The 19886-nt window shown below is 41.5% G+C and overlaps 1 protein-coding gene across 2 annotated transcripts; it reads right to left on the bottom strand.

The window, feature by feature from the left end:
- Nucleotides 1-501: 501 nt before the first annotated feature.
- Nucleotides 502-17309, bottom strand: gprc5c (G protein-coupled receptor, class C, group 5, member C). Of its 2 annotated transcripts, none has more exons than XM_072667879.1 (5): nucleotides 17037-17309; nucleotides 9933-11004; nucleotides 5282-5382; nucleotides 4883-5017; nucleotides 502-1320 (listed from the first exon to the last, which is right to left on the bottom strand). In XM_072667879.1, exons 2-5 carry the CDS (start codon nucleotides 10990-10992, stop codon nucleotides 1282-1284), a joined length of 1335 nt encoding a protein of 444 aa, XP_072523980.1. In that variant the 5' UTR covers nucleotides 10993-11004; nucleotides 17037-17309; the 3' UTR covers nucleotides 502-1281. The 2 variants fall into 2 exon arrangements, with proteins under 2 accessions (XP_072523980.1, XP_072523981.1); XM_072667880.1 differs by lacking the exon at nucleotides 17037-17309 and adding an exon at nucleotides 11142-11255.
- Between the last annotated feature and the right edge of the window lie 2577 nt (nucleotides 17310-19886).

Raw genomic sequence — 19886 nt, 5'->3', positions numbered from 1 at the left:
TATTTCCAGTCTTCACCCAAAACATAGTTTATTTAATTAATTCTTTGTTAAACTGAATCAGGTGCTGAACTGAACAAATCCATACTTTTTTGCTATGCAAAATGGGCATGACTGGGGGCTGGACTACAGAACTGGGCTGTGACCGAAATAGATCCCATCGGTAGAAGGTACTGCACTCTTTAATTCATAAAAAGAGCTGCAGGTTTTGACCTCCAGTGTCCAAACAAACACAAAGCCTTCAGTTTAACCTCAGATAGTTGTGATGTAATGGCTGTTTGTCCTGGAACTTACTGGCTATGATGATGTGAGCAGAGCCCTAAGGTGAGACTTATCTACGCTGGATATGGAAATGTGATGGGCTGCAGCTACGGGCGGGCGGGAATTTTCCACTTGCGATCTTATCCTCGTCACCAGGTCAACGCCTTTACTGTTCACACAACCCCGACTATGAGCTTAACCACAGAAGTAGAACACTAAATGTAATGAAGCTGAATTCTGAGATGATAATAATGAGATATTTATTTTGTAAATAATAAATCAATCAGTCCAGTTCATCAGCTGACTTACAAAGTAGCAGACGCGTACATGAGCATGAGTGGATGTGTTTAGGTGGATGTGAAAGGTGATTGGATATGAAAAATGTGTTGCAACACTGAACACACTTTAACTTTACAATGACGTAGAAAGAAGAGAAATGGAATTACATTAACAGGCACTCTCTATTAAACAGCAGTAGGACAGTGCTTTCTCTACGGAAATGATTGCTGCTGCAAGCCAGCTCAAACGAGCACAATTTCAGGCTTGTGCATGCATACATGCGCTTTTACTATAACCTAAATGTTGCTGTTTAACAACAGCAAGAGGCAACCGGTCTCTTAACAGCACTGGCTGAGGGCATCTGGTAACACACAGATTGATACACAAGCAGTATCAAAGCCAAGGTCCACTTGATTCCATCATTTCTCTGTGGTAAATGTAAATGTACAGGATTGCAGTGGCTCACGCAACCATTAGATACTGCATGAGCATCGTCCATGTCCCGTGTCCAGCTGCAGGTCATGTCTCGTCTTGTCTGATTTGGTGTGCGTGTTGATTTTTCTGTTCAGTGACATTGTGGGCTTTAAGGGAAATCCCGGCACTGTCGCTTTAATAGGCAAAACGGGCACCCAGGCACTCCAAGATTAAGGCTATAAATCTCCCCGGGATGAGAAACCATCCATGGGCAAAGTAGAACCATTAGGAAAGTTTGTTGAGGAAAAGTATCAAAGCAGGAGGAAGTGGCTAGCCCGACCACTGCTGTTTCCAGGGCAGTCCATTACCCTAAACAGAGAATTAGGAGAAAACAGTTATGATGGTCTGAACTGATAAGCATAAAGCAACTGTGCACAATTCTGTTAAAACTAAAATAAAAGGAAAAATTATCAAATTTAATACATATTTTGAAACTGAATTACATTTAATTAAATTAAAATTAAACAAAAATATTAACAGAAACACTTTCATGCCTGGCTGAATCAGAAACGTAAGCCCTTTTGTTAGATTGTTAGTCAGAAGCAGGGCACAAAATCCAAGCCCGAACCAACTCATACCAACAAGTTTCAGACTCGACATGACTACTAATTCTGAATCCCAAACTCGACCCGAACCTGCTACTACCAACGCAGCGAGAGAGGTTGCACGAAAGTGTGACCAACATGTATAGAGAGAGAGCTAGCAACAGAGAGAAAGAGACAGAAAACGTGAGGACGGGAAATGTATGTAGCCACAATCCTTCACGTTAAAACCTACCAAAGCCTTTACATAAAAAAACAAAAAAAAAAAAAACTACCTGAGCCTGACCCCAGAAAAATGCTGTAAGTGCAAAAACGTGGCCTGAAGGTGGCAGATCTTAGTTGTGGGTACTGTTCGGACAGTTTTCTGGACTTCCAGTGCATGCTGTCAATTTTGTCGCAGGTTGTTGCAATGTTTATGACCAAATCACAAGTTACAAGAGCTCTGCGGGATCAAGTTTAATTTGGGCCACAGAGAATATTAGTAATTTTTTTTTTCTCAAAATCACAATTTGAAAAAGTGCAATATGAATTATATGCCACGTTATTCATCGCTGTTTTCAGCTCCAAGTATCACAAAGCTCAAGAATTGGCAGTGTGGCTCAGGTTTGAATGCCTGAAGGCCTAAAGCCATGAATTCAACATTTTGCATTGTTCAGTCTTAAGGGAGGTTAATTCTACTGTTTGTCTGGTGAGTAAAAAATGATAATCTTTTTAGGTGGGGAACATACAGCCCATAAAAACCTGCTGTTGTATGATGGATTTGGACTGGACCAAATCACAGAGATACTCTGTAATAATTACACGATCTTTAACATCTTGTCCAAACAGAACTTCAGTGGTGTGCTACACACACACAGATACACATAAACACAGTGTTGTTCCGGATCCAGCACATCTCACTCAACCTCACAAACAGCTTGTTAATTATGCCTCCAATCAGACATGTTTAAACAGGAGAACATTATGACCGAGGTTCTTTATCATCTCTAGTTTTTCACCACTTGTAGAGCTGGAGCCTGCAGGTCTGACTATTTCGGTGGCTGTGTACTAAAGTTTACTTGTACACCCTTAAAAATAAAAGGTTCCCTCAAGCATGAATCTCAAAGGATGCTTCTTTTAGAAACAGCTTTTGTAAAATGAAATTTGTGAGCAGGAAAAACTCCATGTGCTGTACATAATGTAAGGGTTCTATGCCAATTGATTGTATTTTTCTAGAACCATATGTTCATGCCAAGAACACCTGAGGAACCTTTTCTTTTATAAGTATATTTTAAAGCATGCAGTAAATCAGACCCCACCTGTGTGTGTGATTTTGTCTTGATCCTTGAGGCCAGAAAAACAGCTATTTACAGTACCAGTCAAACATTTGGACACACCTAGTTGAGTGTAAGCTGATCATCATAGTAAAGGCATCAGATCCAAATGCTAGGGTGACCATATAGTCGTTTTCAAAAAAGAGGACACTGGGGGGACACAGGTATCTGCCGTATTTAGGATGTCGTGGTTGGGGAGGGAGGTTCAAGCAGTTGTATGTTGAACAGAAAGGAGGTTATCGGGTCATAAAATGGGTAAATGTGTATGTATTTATGTATATTAACATGCTGTAACTGCATGGTTTGAGAAGCACCCCCTTCTTCCCCCCGATGATCAGCTCAAATTAAACCAGGTGTGTCCAACTATTTCACTGGTACTATATGCACAGGGAAAACTGATCTGAGAAAGTGGAGCATTAAGCCTTATAGAATTGTGAGGTGTGAATGCCCCCCAGATGACAGCACCATCAAATTATGAACCAATTTGGGTTGGGTTTCCTTTCACCCGACTTGTGATCAGTTCTCTCTGTTTAAGTGAAGGTCTTCTGCTTTCTTAAAGCATATAAAACTGGCCCTGGATCAGTCATCAAGGACAATAAATCACACCAAAAAAGCAGACAAGAGGACAGTGAACCAAGTGCATTCCAGGAATAGAACCTGATCCTGCAAGAGTGAGGGACAAGGTGTAGAACGAGTGAAGAAGGAGAGAGGGGGAGAGGGTGAAGATGCCCTTCAGAAAGTAGAGATAGCAAAGACTGAACACAGATCAGACAAACCGCATTCCTCAATAGATGAGAACATATGAGAAGGTGCAAGAGAAAGATCACGATGAAAGGAGAGGTAGATCCTTCAAGTCGAGGGAACTTCTGGAAAACGATGGTTCTGCTTTGCGATCTCCAAAGCATGGGGAAAGTATAAAGAGGCTTGAGTCTCACTTGCACATCTGTCAGTGTATGAATTTATGAGTGAATAGTCTAGTGTACTGGTGATACTCACATGTTTATACATGCGTATTTGCGTATGTGAACATTGGCAGTCAAAAAGAATTTCTCAGATCTAATATTTTTTTTTACTCCCAAACATAATGCCAACAAAAGTATTAGGACACTATTAAACTATTAAACTGCAATCCTAAACAATTAAAATAATTTATCCTGCTTTTGTTGGAGTAACAATCTCTACTCTCCAGGGAAGAAGGCTTTCTACTAGATTTTGGTGGAATATTGCTGTGAGGATTTAAGTGTATTCAGCGACAAGAGGGTTAGTGAGGTCAGGATGTTGAATGATCACCACCCTACCTCATCCACCATGCCTGAACTCCACCATACCATAATTCCAGACAACACATGCTGGGGGGTTTATACCCCTCTAACCCACGCAAACTTAGTAGCTGAATGAATGAATGAATGCATTTATCAGAAGACATGGCCACAAATATTCGGACATATATAAGTGTATACAGCGATTCCAATATTTTCTAGAAAAGAAATACCTGATGAATGGGTCTAGTCACAATTGTGTTTGTGCTCTCCAAAGTAAACACAAAGCTGAATTTCACTTGCAAACTTGTCTGTATGTACGTAAAAGCAATGAGTCTTGTTTTTGATCTTGAGGCAGATAATTTGTCAGATTCCTGTTGTGTACACCACACTGTGTAAATTACTACCGACAGTCATTTGTTATGGTGAACAGACAGCCTGTTTTGAGGTTGCTACTCCTGCCGTAGGTGAGCCTACTCTACTAGTTTCCAGGCTGGTTCTATTTCTAACTAATAAAACTAACAAACTAACTAACCTGACATTTCTTCATCCGAGTACTGATTCTTTTTGACTGCGAGAGAACACTGATCGAACCATACAAACTCGAAGAACCGTGTTTAAGCCAAGATGAACAAAACTGTGACAATGCGGAGTGAGGCCCAAAGAAAAGCGGACTTCAGAGATGATGACAATGAGCAGAGATGACAGATGAAGATGATGAGAGATGAAAGAGAGAAGAAGCGGTCAGGCAGCGTACGTTGGTGGCACGATTCTGTCCGTGGGGCGAGTCTTCAGGCCGCGTTGAGGGACTGCTACTGCTGCTGCCGCTCTGGGTGTTGGGGGAGCTGAGTGTGGCTCGCGGGATCACCGTATCATACGACACGTCCATCTGCTGCTGGGGCCATGAAGCATGAAACGGGGAAATAGGGGTTTGAAAGACGCAGTGCTGAGTCCTCACACCCGGGCACAAATATTTACAAACAAAGAGGTCAGCTGGAGATTTTATGACAAGGCTTTTGCATATAATCACTGGTAGAGAGCAACTAAACTATATAAAAGCCCAACAACATTGAGGAGTGTGCACACATCTCACCATGTTTGTGCGTCTGCATAGGCAAAACATCAACTATAAAAAATAAGAAAAGTATGTACTCACACTTCCTATTCCCTTGGTAATGAGGGCAAGCTCAGTGGGCTGGTACACAGAGCTGCGGATCTGACCGTTGTAGTTGCTGTACGGAGACACTGGCTTATTACCTGCCAAAAATAAAAAGAAGAAAGGAGAAAAACATGAGAATGTGAGAATCTACAAAAACAAACAGCAGAATTAAGAGGTTTAACAGTCTGGACTGGTTTAGAGATGAGGTTTCCAGTCCCCATGATGAGTTTGGTTGACTTTTTTTTTGCTGGGAGTCAAAGACAGCAAACCACATTCGCCATTAGTGTTGGACATGGATGGTTAAGAGTCTTGCTCAAGTGCTTAACAGTGGCAGCTTAGCAAACCCTAGTGTCAATTCCACAACCGCATCGAAGCACCAAGAGTATCAAACTGTTGACTGGTCAAACACAATCGACACAGGGTACTGGAACATTCAGCTCCTCATTTGTTGCTGCTGCCACTGTCCGTGTTTGCAGTATTGGTAAAGGTTAAAAGCAGAAAGTAAAAAAAATATTAAATCAAATCCAATTTTGTAAGAAATCAAATATGAAATACCACAGAATTGCTTGAATCACAACACAAACAAAAGGTTTCATAAAGTTTGATTCCAAACTACACAGCGTTTGGTTTACCATCAAATATTCCTGAACTGTCCTGCATTTTGATCATATTTCTTATGGAGTTTAGAAATCTGGTCTATAAATTATGACTTTTTATTTAAATATTAAAAACATAGTTTTCCAGAAAGTCAAGCAAATGCAGTACAGAATACTCTGCAAATATATAAAATATTAAAGCTACAGTGATCAGAGAAATGCAGAATTGCAGCTGCCCACCCACTGAAGTTTAGGGTTAAAGTATGGGTGGGTAAATATGACAGTATTTTATTGTATTGTGATAGATTTTGTTATTATGATATACAATATACTTTTCTGAGCAGATCATGGATATCCCCAGAGCTTGAAGAACCAGTCTCCAACCGCACATTTCATTACAATTAGAAGCTATTTTTCCGCATGAAAAACAAGGTGTAAACACCCCCATGACACAATGTGATTAGATTACAATCCGATCACTCAAACCACTTTCGGAGGCGATCAGAGACGGATCTCGTCCATATTTAACACAAGTTTAAACTGAATGCGTTTTCTGTGATCGGATTCCCTCAGACAAGCGGAAACACGTCTGTCGAAAAAACGTTAATGAGTCATCTTGACTTCTTTCTCCTTCTTGCTCCATCTCCTTCACACTTTCTTGCTGTGTGTGTTTGTTCGGGTGTGGTTTAAATAGTCTGTCACATTTTCTGATGGAGCCGATACAGAATGGGAGAACCCGCTATTTTTCTACTGTTTTGTAGAACCCTCTCTAGTCCTCCAAGCTGTTCCCAGTCTCCTGGAGCAGGACAATTCTGATGGGAAACTGCTATTTACAGCGAGTAAAACTGAAATGATGTACGTGTTGGTGAAAGTTTTACACAGGAAGGTAAAATCGGATCTCATCTGGTCACTCTGGGGACGCATTTCAAAGATGAGTGTAAACAGAATCCAGTCAAAGTAGATCCAGATACTGTCCAGATACAAAACACATGCTAATGCCAGGTGTAAACAGACCCAGAGTGTAATAGGTCCTGTTTAACTGGATGAAGTGCAGCAGCTTTTCAAAATCTGCCACTACTGATGCATTTTGACTGTGCGTCAAATTATTACATTTACATTGAAGGCATTTAGCAGATGCTCTTCTCCAGAGCGACATAAAAAAGTGCTGCACCATTTACTCCAAAATATCCGTAGCTAGTGTGTATCGGCTAGAATCCAGGAGATCCCTCTTAGCTTAGACGTGACTAAATACAGAAGTCAGTATGGAGACCACAATACTACACTTCGCCCAAGCACTCTTGAAAGAGGTGGGTCTTCAGTCTGTGCTTGAAGTCCGCGAGCAAATCTGCCGTTCGGACACCCAGGGGAAGTTCGTTCCACCACTTTTTTCTGTGCCAGGACAAAAACAAGCCTGGATGCATGAATAGTCTTGTGAAATTGTCGCTACCTATGGTCATATAACTTATTAACTATTTATTTAGTTAATATTTATTAACTATTTGTAATGTATTATAATTGCCCACCCCTAGGTTACAGCGGACAAAACATTATGACATAATTTCTGACAATAGATTTAAGAGATGTGAATCATCTGGGACAATCAGGGACAGGGACAAAAACAAAAAAACCCACATCTTACAGTTATTTAAGTTTTAAGGTGAAAAACATGCCGGTCAAAGTACTATGATTCAGAAAAGTCCAGAAACTGCATTTAAGTAAAAGTCTCCCAGCATGTCGTAGTCATCTGCAGTATCTGCTGCTCCAAACAGCAGCTGGATGTTGAGTAAGCCACATCCCCAAATTTTCTGGATAACTGTGTGACATCTGCCATGCCAGTCTTTCCTCAAAGCAAATCGCTGCTCCCAAGCCAACAGCGCTGTGTGGATCTTCTGACACACCTGCTTCAAATGTATCAAATGGGTTTAGAAGCCGCAGCGGTGGGGAGCCTGAGAGGTGCGAGACAAGCCCTAGAGTAAACATGAGAAAGACTGGTGGGAGCTGCGGGGGGGTTAATGTGGGGAGAGATGTCATCTTCCTCTGTGAAATACCTGACTTTCCTGATACTGTTGCCACACCTCAGTCTCCATGGAGATGTCCTAGTGTAAACAGCGGAGAGTCAGAGTCTCTTCTGAGAAACAGATTGGAGCAGAGTGTGGCTGTATTTACTCATGTTACGATGGGCTGGGTCTGCATACACAATGTCCTTCGCTGACTAATGAGGCACAGTTATTTCACCTTGATCCATTTTATTTCCCCACACCCTGCATTAGCCAACGAGGAGGAGGAGAAAATGGAAAAATCCCATTTCTCAGTCTTCAAAGCGTGGCTTTTCTATTCTCTAAATCACAATGGCTTAGCAAACACTAAAAAAGACTGTTGTTATGGGGAGCTATGGATAGGCCATTCATCTGATGCTCCCAGTTTAACATTTCTAATGAATAAAGAGCAAATATTAGCCTTAGAATATTAGCACAATGTCTCAGTCCATAGCTAAATGGACAAGGAGAGAGAGAGTGAGAGAGAACGAAAGAGAGTAAGAGAGCACAATCGAGCACAACAAAAAAAAAAGGACAGAGGTTTGGTATCACTAGAACAATGTGTTCTACCGATTCCCGCCTTTCTGCAGCACAGATCTGCGACTGCACTCAAACACCAGCATATCAAATTCAGTAGAGTAAGCAGCAGGCGTCTGCGAAATTCTCCACCGTTTTCTGCATGTTCGGCTTCTGCATCCCATGTTCTTTTAAAGGACCCGTACTTCTCATTTTTCTTGTTTTTTCACCTTGAGCAGCATTTAATGAGGTTTGTGTGGGACTGTGCACCAAAAACATGGTAATTCATCAGTCATAATTCATTTTTGCAAGACCTTTTACCAAAGCAGTCTTCATTTAGAATGAACAGGCTGTTTACTGTGCCCTTACTGAAGAATGCAGCAAAAACACAGTCTGGTAGCAGGTTGGGTGTTCTTCTAATAGAGTATGACTTTACACTAAAAAATCTTTTAAAGTTTAATTCATGACGTGGCATCAGTGCGTCAGACAGTAGACCCGGCTTTTAAAACAGTTAACCTGCCATCAATGTGCTCTGTGAACTGTTTTGCATTTGTCTTTAAATGAAAAAAACACAAACTAGGAAAGCTAGAAGCTAGAAAACTAGCCTTGGCACACTACTCCGCACATCAGTGTTTCACGGCATTGCGCGAGTCTGCTGGCCGAAAGAGGGGACACCAAAAGCGGTAAGAGAGGAGGCAGGAGCACGGCAAGCGAGCCGGTGTACGCACTAGGCTAATGGCTAACTCTAGCTATTAGTGTGGTCATTACCAACCCTTTACTGAGTTGAAATGTGCAGAGCTGTAACTGAAGCATCCTTCCGTTAAATGGCATGCCCATGATTACGTCATGTCTTCCAGAACACAGAAGGAGGTGGGACTAAAAGGCCGCAAAACGGAATAAAGCCTTCTTAACTTTCAATGGAAGTCAATGTAAAATGTTTTGTATAATTTCTATTGGTCTGTTCTTCATTAAAATGTGCAAAGAACACAAGAAGTTCAGATTCACATGATGTAAAATGGAGATACAAGGCTTTTACATGACAGCGATTACCTGTACCTTTTCTGACTGACTGCTTTGTATGGTGCCTCATTCAAAAAGTTGAACGCTTCTTACAACCTCAGTGGGAATGAGAGGAGCAAAACTGCTGTTGGATTTACATAAATGCATCACAAACACAGCAATATTAAGAACAGGCTGTTTTGCATTTTTTTAGATGGTTTTTAGATGGGCTGTATGGACTAGGAAATAAATCGTAGACTTTAAAACAATATTTGCTTCCTACATAAATCTCCAATTTAAAAAAAAATATGAGAAAATGCTGATTTTTTCTTAAAATGAGCCCGTTCCAGCCCTGTAATCCAACCACACCAATTCTATCAGTTCTAACTTCTACTCATCAGTTATCAGACAAAGAAATTCAATAGTTTGTACTTTCTGGAAAATGATCAAAATGGAGACATACAAGAGCTGGCAAAGAAGACAATGAAAAAATAAAAATACCTGTGTTGGGTTCATCCATGGAGAAGGCCTTATTCTCCATAAAGATATTCTGAGGGCTCTGCTCTTTCAGGATGTTTTCGTAACCGACTCCACGACTGGGGTACAGGTCCTCTCCAAACCCAGATTCTGCCTCATCCTCCTCCGTCAGAAAGCACACCTCCGGTATTGTGAAGAGCAGCACAAACACCCAAGCGTTGGCCACCAGCGCTATAGCCAAGGTAGGGTCGTCCCATGTTGGGTTTTTGTATTTGGTGTTCCCGTAGGTGTACATGACAATCCAAGCCACCCAGATACCAGCAGACAGCAGCCCTATAAGCATGATGAAGATGGCATCCTTGTGCCAACGCTTGTGCTTGCCTCCTAGTACCGGAACGGACGCCACGATGACGGCCAGCAGCAGGTTCATCACGTAGATCAAAGCCATGACAAAGTCCTGGTTGGCGATGTTGCATGGCACGGCTGTGGCAGTACTGTTAACGGGGATAATAATGGCATTTATGGGGTAGCGCACTATAGTGATTATCAGCCATTCCGTGTTGATTATCACCTCCACCAGCCAGAAAGCCAAAGCTCCTAGACACAGCACCCATCCGCTGGGTCCAGAGTCCCTCCTGGATAGCAGGTTGAGGTTCACCGCCTTCATCAGGAGGCAGGAGAAGCAGCCAGCAAACAGCACCCCAAACAAAAAGCGGCGCGAGGCACACGTGGCGAAGTCTTTCCCCACGATGAAGGCGAAGGTCAGGCCAAAAAGGCCCAGAGTAAAGATCAGAAAGAAGGTGTCCAGCCCCACCGAACTGCGCCTCTTTCTGTCCGACACGAACGGCAGGCTGGCCAGGAGCACCATCAGGAGGATCAGACAGGCCAGCACTCCGGCGGAGGCAAACGCTTCTAAAACGATGCCCCAGACCGCGCTGAGGTCACATAAGTTGAAGTAGAGAGAGCTCACGTTTGAGCCGCAACCCTGTGGGGCTGCGCTGACAGCTGCCGAGCCAAAAAGAGAGAAAACTGGGACCGCCAGGGGAAGGGGAAGGGTGCGGAATCTCTGGATGAGGCGATCCATCTTTGAGCACTCCTGTAACGAGAAATATTAAAAAGATTAGATTGAAAATCAGACTAAGAAGAAGAGGCAGGAGCTGCAACTGGGCTTTATGAAGAACAAACAGGTGAGTGTGCCGCACGTCATCTTTACAGCGGAATCAACTAACACACCCAGGGTGGGAGAGCCGAAGTTAACGAAACCACAGCAATGATATCACTGCCATTAAAACGCTACAAGCTTGTACATGCTCCAAAGAGTTTCCCTCCCAGATGCGTCTGTGATGCTTCTGTGTGTGTGTGTGTTTAGGAACAGCCTGAAGGTCTCACTCCAAGAGCGAAGGCTGGTCACTGAAAAAAAGAAGGAATTTCTAATCTTGGAACTGATCCCACCTCTCCCCACAACTCTGTCAATCATTCATCATCATGTGACTTCTGAACAATATTTACTTATTTCAACACAGGTTTCGATGCATTCAGGACTAATGAGTGGACAGGTGCTGAGTCAAAAGCACAATAAAAGGGTAAAAGCATTGAGAGCGGTTTTAGAAACGTTTTTCAACCTTTTAAAGGGGCTGAACACAGAGACACACCCACCTTTTTACAGAAGGCTATTCATTCTGCAGCTATTTCGGTCACATTAAAGACATTTATGTAAATTGTTCTGACTATAAAATCAACCGAAAAAACTTCTATTGATGTGCCTTTTATGGGCAACATTTCCCAATGAGTCTAACATCCAGTTACGCTTACGGTCCTCAGTTTAGGGGAACAATTGAGGGAGTGGAAACTAGGAGTGGCAAAAATCTAACATCACAATTAGGTTTGCAACGGTATGAGATTTTCACAGCATGATAACCGTCTCAGAAAATATCACAGTATACAGTATTTCACAATGCTTCTTGTTCTTGTTCTTCTTATTATTCTACACCTGACCTTTGAATGAATAAAAACAAAAGCTATAAAGTTAAAAATAAGATAAAAAAGCTGCATATGAGGTGAAGGTCTTTTAGCTATTTTATTTCCAGCTAATGATTATTTTTTATTATGGATTAATCTGCTAATTATTTTCTCCATTAATCAATCAATCATTTGTTTTTGTTTTTTTTAACTCTGAAATCAGCAACAAATTAGTGGGTTTCTTGGTTTGGTCGATTTTATTTGTCCACAACCAGTATTAGGCAAATGTACATAATATAGTGATAGTGATAACCATCAGTTTTCAAACCACGGTACACCTAACAACAGTGCATCACTGCAACCCTAATCCTGCAACCCCTTTTGGTTATCTTTAGTATTTCCCACATTTAAGAAATACAAAAATGTAATTATTAGTATAATGATTCTGGGACATTGCCAATTTGGTAGTAAGCCATAATGGCACGCATCCACATTATATATGCATTATATTCATTTCAATGGGGCTGCCACATGCGTCCAGTGCATGGCAGGTTGCGTCGTGTCGAGAGTAGCCTCGCTGTACAACGACAAAGTTCAGCAGGTTTCAACTTCATGCAAACGAATACAGATGCAGTGCTGTGACTAGCCAATCAGGCAGGAGTAGGTTGGTACGGCATATGAGTGTCAAGCATCTTTAAGACAAGAAGGACAAGCTGATAACGTCAGTATCTGGATTTTTCCAGAATTAATTCAAGACAGTGTTTCCTCTACATACGGGTCGCCGCTGCGCCACAACAGTCCGCACAGCATTTGTACAGTACTACTAAATTATAGCCATATGGAGTCTATAGAAAGTGTCATTGGATGCCATGCAAATAGAAAAGTTAAGTAGAAATAATAAAAGCCTTTAAGTAAAAATATTCAGTTCAGAAAAGCATACTGAGACATAACGAGATGCAATTCATCAATACAGTAAGTGGATGGTGTAGCGTAGTAGCCAACACCACCCTCCTTCCTGTGGCAGACTTTGGTTCGAATCCATGGTCAAGCAAGCAATCATTAAGCATCCTCGGGTAAGACCCTTAACACTAAATTTACCCACCCATGTACCATAATGCAAATGTCAGTGGCACTGGATAAGTGCGTCAGTCAAATGCCATAAATGTAAATGTAATTATATTGCTCACCCTAGTGGAGCCTGATCCTAAACCAACCCCAAGCAGGCAGTGGACTCTGTTCAGAGGCTCAATAGCTATTTAGTTACCCACCCAGTTAATGATAAGTCAATGCATCTTGCATCTTTGGAGCTGTGTGAGAACCTCACATTCTGTCAACAATCAGTTACGAGCAGGCCTGAGAAAAAGCACGACAGTCGAATAACGAGGCCCCAAAACAAAGAGTCAGTCAGCACCTCAGGGTCATTCACCTGCTGCTATACCGAAACCAAACAGTGTGAGAGGTTCACACAGATGCCACAGCACTGTTCGGAATGAACGTCAGGCCGGGCCTAACACCGTGATCGGAATCCACGTAGATGACAATGTACCTCTTCTGCTCTTTACAAACATATGCAAATCAGTTTGCTTCATTACAGCTGTAACGCTCACCTTTGCCTATTTATTCAAAACATTTTCCTCACTGTGCCTCCCATAACTCTGCATACAGCACACAGTCAGAAACACAGCACACCAAACATGGGGTCTGCATTCACAAGAACATTAACAGGCACTTCAGGGAAGTTCAGAAGGTAAAATATGGGAGGTTAACAATACACTTGGGGCATATTCACACCTACAGTTCATTTGCTCTGGTCTGAATCAGTTAACGAGTTTGCAAACTTTGAGCGTTTTCCCCTTGGTTTGGTTCAGTTTCACACGGTGTTCTGGACTCCTGCAGATTTCTGTGCAATTCAACATTAAGCAACAGCAGAAATGGCATCAGTTCATAGCTGTAGTGATTATCTAGGCCCTGGGAGCCGTTCCTGGGAGCAAAGTTGAGGAGTACACCTGTTAGTGGGTTGGACCAAGGTCAGATAATTTTTGCTTGGGACCGGAATAAGACCTCCTTTTCTCATGAGTTGTGGTGTGGCTGTTTTGGTCCGTATCAGAGTGTGAAAATGAAAGGTCTGGTTCTAAAACGTTCTAAAAAAAAGAGACTAGAGCTCTGAGGCAGAAGGAGTGTGGTGTATGGCATGACCCTGTTGGAGTGGGTTAATAGGTACATGTAGCTTGAAAATGTTGCTGTCCCATTCTGCGACTACATTAGATATAATAGTAAGTACATAATGAATACAGCTACGCACATTTACCCTAATAAAGTATAAGAAGATTGTTTGTCTCCAAACCCAATACACTTTGCGGTACACCCCTCCCCATGTTTCTTGGGCTCCTGAATTAGGAGGTTCTTCATAAGTGTCAATAAAAAATATTGCAACACTGTCCACTGAACAGACATCACAAAACTCGCAACCTTAACGAAACACTCCAAACAAACCAAAAAGCTTTGTCAAATGCGGTGGTTAAACTGCTTTGGCTATTTTATGCTATAGTTTGAGTAGCTAGTGGTAAAGAGTCGCGGTAGACTTACTTTTCGACACTGGCTGTGAGACTCAACTGACGCAACTTGCACTAATTTCCCCCTCTTACTTGCCACTTCTCACACATTTTTAACAACCCCTCATTGCCCTCCAAAACAACATCCAGATGAATTTGACTACTGATAAAGTTACCTGCATCTGCCATCCCAAATTTTACTGAACGAACACAAGGGCAACGACTCTCCAAGTACGCAAGGGGAGTGGAATTACGTTCCTCGCGGACCATGGTGCAACACAGCGCTACACAAGACTACAAACAATTAAGAAATATGATTATTACCAAAAACAATAGCCAAACACAATAATTATGAAGGGTAGACAGACAGACGCTACCACTACCCTCACACACCTGTACTTAAGGCTGGGCGATATGGTGACAATACTAGATCATGATATTTAAAGACATTTTCACAATACACAATATTTATCACGATACAAAACCATCAGCAGTGACAGATTCTTTCAAAAAATACTACTCAGATACTCTCCTGTACTGATTACAGTTTTTTAGTCAACATCTGCTGCACTTCATTTAATTAAACTTCATCTAATTATATTAGACGTACACACACAATTACAGGAAACAGAGCCCCTTAAATGTAACACTGTGCAATATTTTTCCATTTCCCATCATGTGCAATTAAGGGTCAGTGTGCAATTATCAGTCAAAAAATAAAATCATTTTTAATAGTTTTTGACTTTTTATTTATTTATATAGTATATATGCGCTGCTAATTTATCTGCTTTTGGTAACTACGTGTCTTGCTATCCCTTTGCTGCTGTGACACTGTGAATTTGCCCACTGTGGGACTAAAAGGACTGTCTTATCTTATTGTTTGTAATGAAACCTGCAGTTCACCACTGTTCTTTAAGCACTAACAATATCCTCAATATGCCAAGAAAAGCTTACTGTGTATCACAATAGCAACATTTATCATGATACAATAATACATCATCATATAGCCCAGCTCTACCAGTACCCCAGCCAACTCGGTAGACATTGGCAGCACCTAATTCCATTATGCAGGGCACTGAAACATTGTGTGCATGACAGGTCATGATAGCGGCAATTTACATAAACGCAGTTCATTGCACCTCTGAGCTGGAGAAACTGTCCCAGTTCCTGATACAGGCATCATACTGAAGGATAACCTCGGAGGTCTGTTGTCTTGTATGACGTCCCCTCAACAAAAGAATGTGTGCACTTCTCAAATAATAGCTTCTTTAAAGATCTCATTGCCTAAGAAGACCTGTCATTAATGATGAAGTGTCATCTCTGAAGTGAAGCAGCTTTTAGTATTAAGGTTTTTTAGGGTTTAGTTGTTATGCTCCATGCGGCAAAAATGGTTGTTCTTAAATCAGGGCATAATTATTACTTACTGAGATGTGGCTTTTATGCATTATTTATTTCTTGATGCAATTTTTATTAGAATTTCTGTTTATTTGAATTTACATAGTGTTGACTGTTCTTGTTGTATTGTACTTTTATTGTTATTGTTATTGTATTAATGTCTGAAGCACTATGAACTGCCCTGGGAGAGAATAGTGCTCTAGAAATATAAATAAACTCGAAACATGAAGCTCTATGAGATCATTCTAGACTGTTCCTCCAAATCAAAGCCCCACAGTACAGCATTTTCAGACCTAAACTCATGTAAAATGTTGCTTTCGGTCATCTAGACCGCTGTTCCACTTTCATTTAAAGGTTTGAGTTAAACAAAACGTACAAAATGTTCATATTTTCACGTTAATCCAACTAATCAGCTCACTAACAAATCCTCTTCAGGAAAGTGCGTGTGTTCGAGCAGGGAAAACACTCAAATGTGCAAGACAGGGAAACACCAAGAACTAGATTATAGATTATAAGGCTATAAACAGATTGTTGCAATTGATATTTTATATTTATTTAATATTTTAAATACTAAGTTTTGGAAATTAGTTTATAAAACACTCTTCACATGGTTTAAAGTCTTAAAATGTATAGTTTTATTTTCTATAAGCGTATCAGAGCACACTTAAACATTTTACTCTTATAAAAACTCAAATAAAGTCAAAATCAAACAGGAAAACTGCTGATTTCTGAAGAATGTTGTCAAATCGTATTTAAAATCATCTTTCAGGTTTATATAATGGTCTATATCTTTTAAAATGCTTAAATACAACAAAAAAAAACAAACCCAAAGATTTGCTATTATTGTACTGAGGCTCTCTGATTGTCTCTGAAGTCTCATGCGTGACAGACGGACCAATAGACCAATCACAGCACAAGTTTAGCGAGCGGAGCCAATAGGATTGGAGCGGAGGCGGGTCCTCTAGAAATCTGAGCACACCCGCACAGGTGAACAGCCAGCACTACTTTATTAAACGTTTATTATTAAAAGCAAAACACCGGTATCTTATTTATTTATTAAAACAACACTGAATTAAGGAGTGCATCGTTAGGGTGATCGTTCAGCACTTCACTAGCGCTAGTGCTGAGCCTCTTCTCCCAAAAGTGAGGAAAATGCGTTAATTAACAAGCAGACTGAAGAGTACACGATCACACTGCTCTGCTGAAATGTCACTGAACTTACTCGTTGCTTGCTTCTGGCTGTGTGGTGAATTAGCAAGCGCGCTATCTCTGTCCCCGTCCGGTCAGCATTTGCCTGTCGGTTTCCAATCAGCGCATGAAAATATGCTCGACATCGCGACGCCAAGTTGTGCTGAAAAGTCTCTGAACTGCGACCTGAACACTGTCTGTGCTCCAAAAGGAGAGTTTAAGGAGCAGGCGGGGTGACAAAGCTGCCAAATCGCTGCGATATTGAGGAGCAGGGCTGAACAGTCGACTTCTGAGTTGCTACTGAGGAGGAGCGAGCTGTGACTGCAGCTCTCTCTCTCTCTCTCTCTCTCTCTCTCTCTCTCTCTCTCTATCTCTCTATCTCTCTCTCTCTCTCTCTCCCTCTCTCTCTATCTCTCTCTCTCTCTCTCACTCTCTCTCTATCTCTCTCCCTCTCTCTCTCTCTCTCTCTCACACTCTCTATCTATCTCTCTCTCTCTCTCTCTCTCTCCCTCTCTCTCTCTCTCTCTCTCTCTCTCTCTCTCTCACACTCTCTATCTCTCTCTCTCTCTCTCTCTCTCACTCTCTCCCTCTCTCTCTCTATCTCTCTCTCTCTCTCCCTCTCTCTCTCTCCTTCTCTCTCTCTATCTCTCTCTCTGTCTCTGTCTCTCTCCCTCTCTCTCTCTATCTCTCTCTCTCTCTCTCTCTCTCTCTATCTCTCTCTCTCACTCTCTCTCTCTCTCTCTCTCTCTCTCTCTCTCTCTCTCTATCTCTCCCTCTCACTCTCTCTCTCTCTCTCTCTCTCTGTCTCTCTCTCTCTCTGTCTCTCTCTCTATCTCTCTCTCTCTCTCTCTCTCTCTCCATCTTTCTCTCTCTCTCTCTGTCTCTCTCTCTCTCTCCCACTCTCTCTCTCTCTCTCTGTCTCTCTCTCTCTCTCTCTCCCACTCTCTCTCTCTCTCTCTCTCTCTCTCTCTCTCTCTCTCGCTGGGATGAGCAGCGTGTTGTGTGTGGTGGTCCAGGGGTCCAGCTAGCTAAATATGATCGATATTACTGAGTTATTTTGCATTAGGGCAACATTAAAATGAGGTTCTGCATCTGAATCGACAGTTTACGATCCACGAGCTTCTTCTTGTCATCTGAGCTCCGAAAAACAACAAGCATTTTTTTTTTTTTACCATTAGTGATGGACATAGAGGGTATTTGGCCTCCAGCCGTGCAGTGAACACACACACATACACACTAGTGATCTGTGATAGCCAACCCATAATTCTGAATGCAGTAAGTAGTTGGATCTAGTGTCTACAGGAGGGTTGCTCTCCAGCAACAAAACCTTCAAGGAGAGCTGCTCATATGCTGGTAAGAAAGGCAAATCAATCAAATCAACCAGCAAGAAAACCTTAGCTGAGAGGGTGGTGCACCCTTCCACTGTGCAGTGATGCTCGCATAAATATGAACTTTACATGAGTCATACGAGGCTTTCTTTACTGTAACCTTTTCACAGAATGTAGTGTTTATGAAACCTTGCCAACTGTGAAGACTTAGGGTAAAATACCAGCAACTCCTGGATGCAGATGTCCAGTTACGACAGATGGCTTCTGCAACAGAATCATGGATCTGGAGAGACACAAACTAAAGCTTGTTTGGAATGGCCCAAAGTTTCATCTCAAATGTTGGCCCTAAACAAACTGTACAGCAAAGCAACCCAAAAATATCTCAGAACTCGAGGCCTTCTGTAAAACAAACTGCAAAACTACTAGAAATGAAATCTCTAGTGTTCTTCAGCCAATCACCAGCTGCCACCTGTGTTAAAAAGTCCTCTAATCACACGTTTTTTCGCTGTTTTCAGAAGTGACGTCACGTCTCTATCTCCTTCCTTCCCACCGCCACCAGCACCATCCCGACGGATGCCCAGGGGTAGGCTCTGCATCCTGCCTCTATTTTCAGGCAGGATCTGTGAAAGACCTGATGGTGCAGGACCTGGGCTGATGACAGGGCCTACGCCAAAGACAATGACAGCTCTAACTTGTTGACAATTGTTCCACCTCATTAATTGTAATGAATTAAAAATAAATTCACGACTTACTGCCTCATGTCTTTAGCGTTTTCTGGTAGAACTGAAAGAACTGAAATAATAAAAGAACTGAAATAAAAGAACTGAAATAATAAAGTGAAATAATAAAGTGTGGCCTATGCTAAACCTTACAGAGTCAGGACATAACTAAAGGATAGTTATGTTCTGACTCTGTAAGGTTTAGCATAGGCCACACTTTATTATTTCACATTATTATTTCACATTATGAAAGATAGAGTGACTGTGCATTTGCTGGATTTTCTGAAAATATATTGATTATGTTTGATTAACTACAGATGCCATGTTCGGTACTTCTTAATTTAAAAATGTGTAATTTCAACTATTAAACTTCTATTAAACAGCTATTCTTTCAGGCATTCCTTTATTTTTCTTGTTTGGTTAAAAGTAAACATCCAGAGGGTATTGGCAGAACGTTTAGAGTCTAAAATCCCCTGTATATATATATATATATATATATATATAGAGAGAGAGAGAGACAATAATGTATCTCCAAAATCACAACTTTACAGGGGAAGAAAAAAACCCCTCTTAACTGTCAATGGAAGTCAATGTAAACATATTTTGGAGCATTTCTATTGGTCAGTTTGTCATACCATGAATCCATCAGGACACAACACACAGTTAACCATTTAACACATAGTGCTTATCACACACTATGGTGCATTACTCAGTAACTACAGGGACGTCTGTACAAACTGGTGGGACTCTTCTTTGGTAATAGAGGTTTGCATTATTAGATGGGTAGTGGTGGCTCAGTGGTTAGAGCGCCGGGCTACCGATAACAGGGTTCGATTC

This window comes from Salminus brasiliensis, chromosome 22 (assembly GCF_030463535.1).
Source record: "Salminus brasiliensis chromosome 22, fSalBra1.hap2, whole genome shotgun sequence".
Lineage (NCBI taxonomy): Eukaryota > Metazoa > Chordata > Actinopteri > Characiformes > Bryconidae > Salminus > Salminus brasiliensis.
This window is presented reverse-complemented; position numbering and strand designations above follow the sequence as displayed.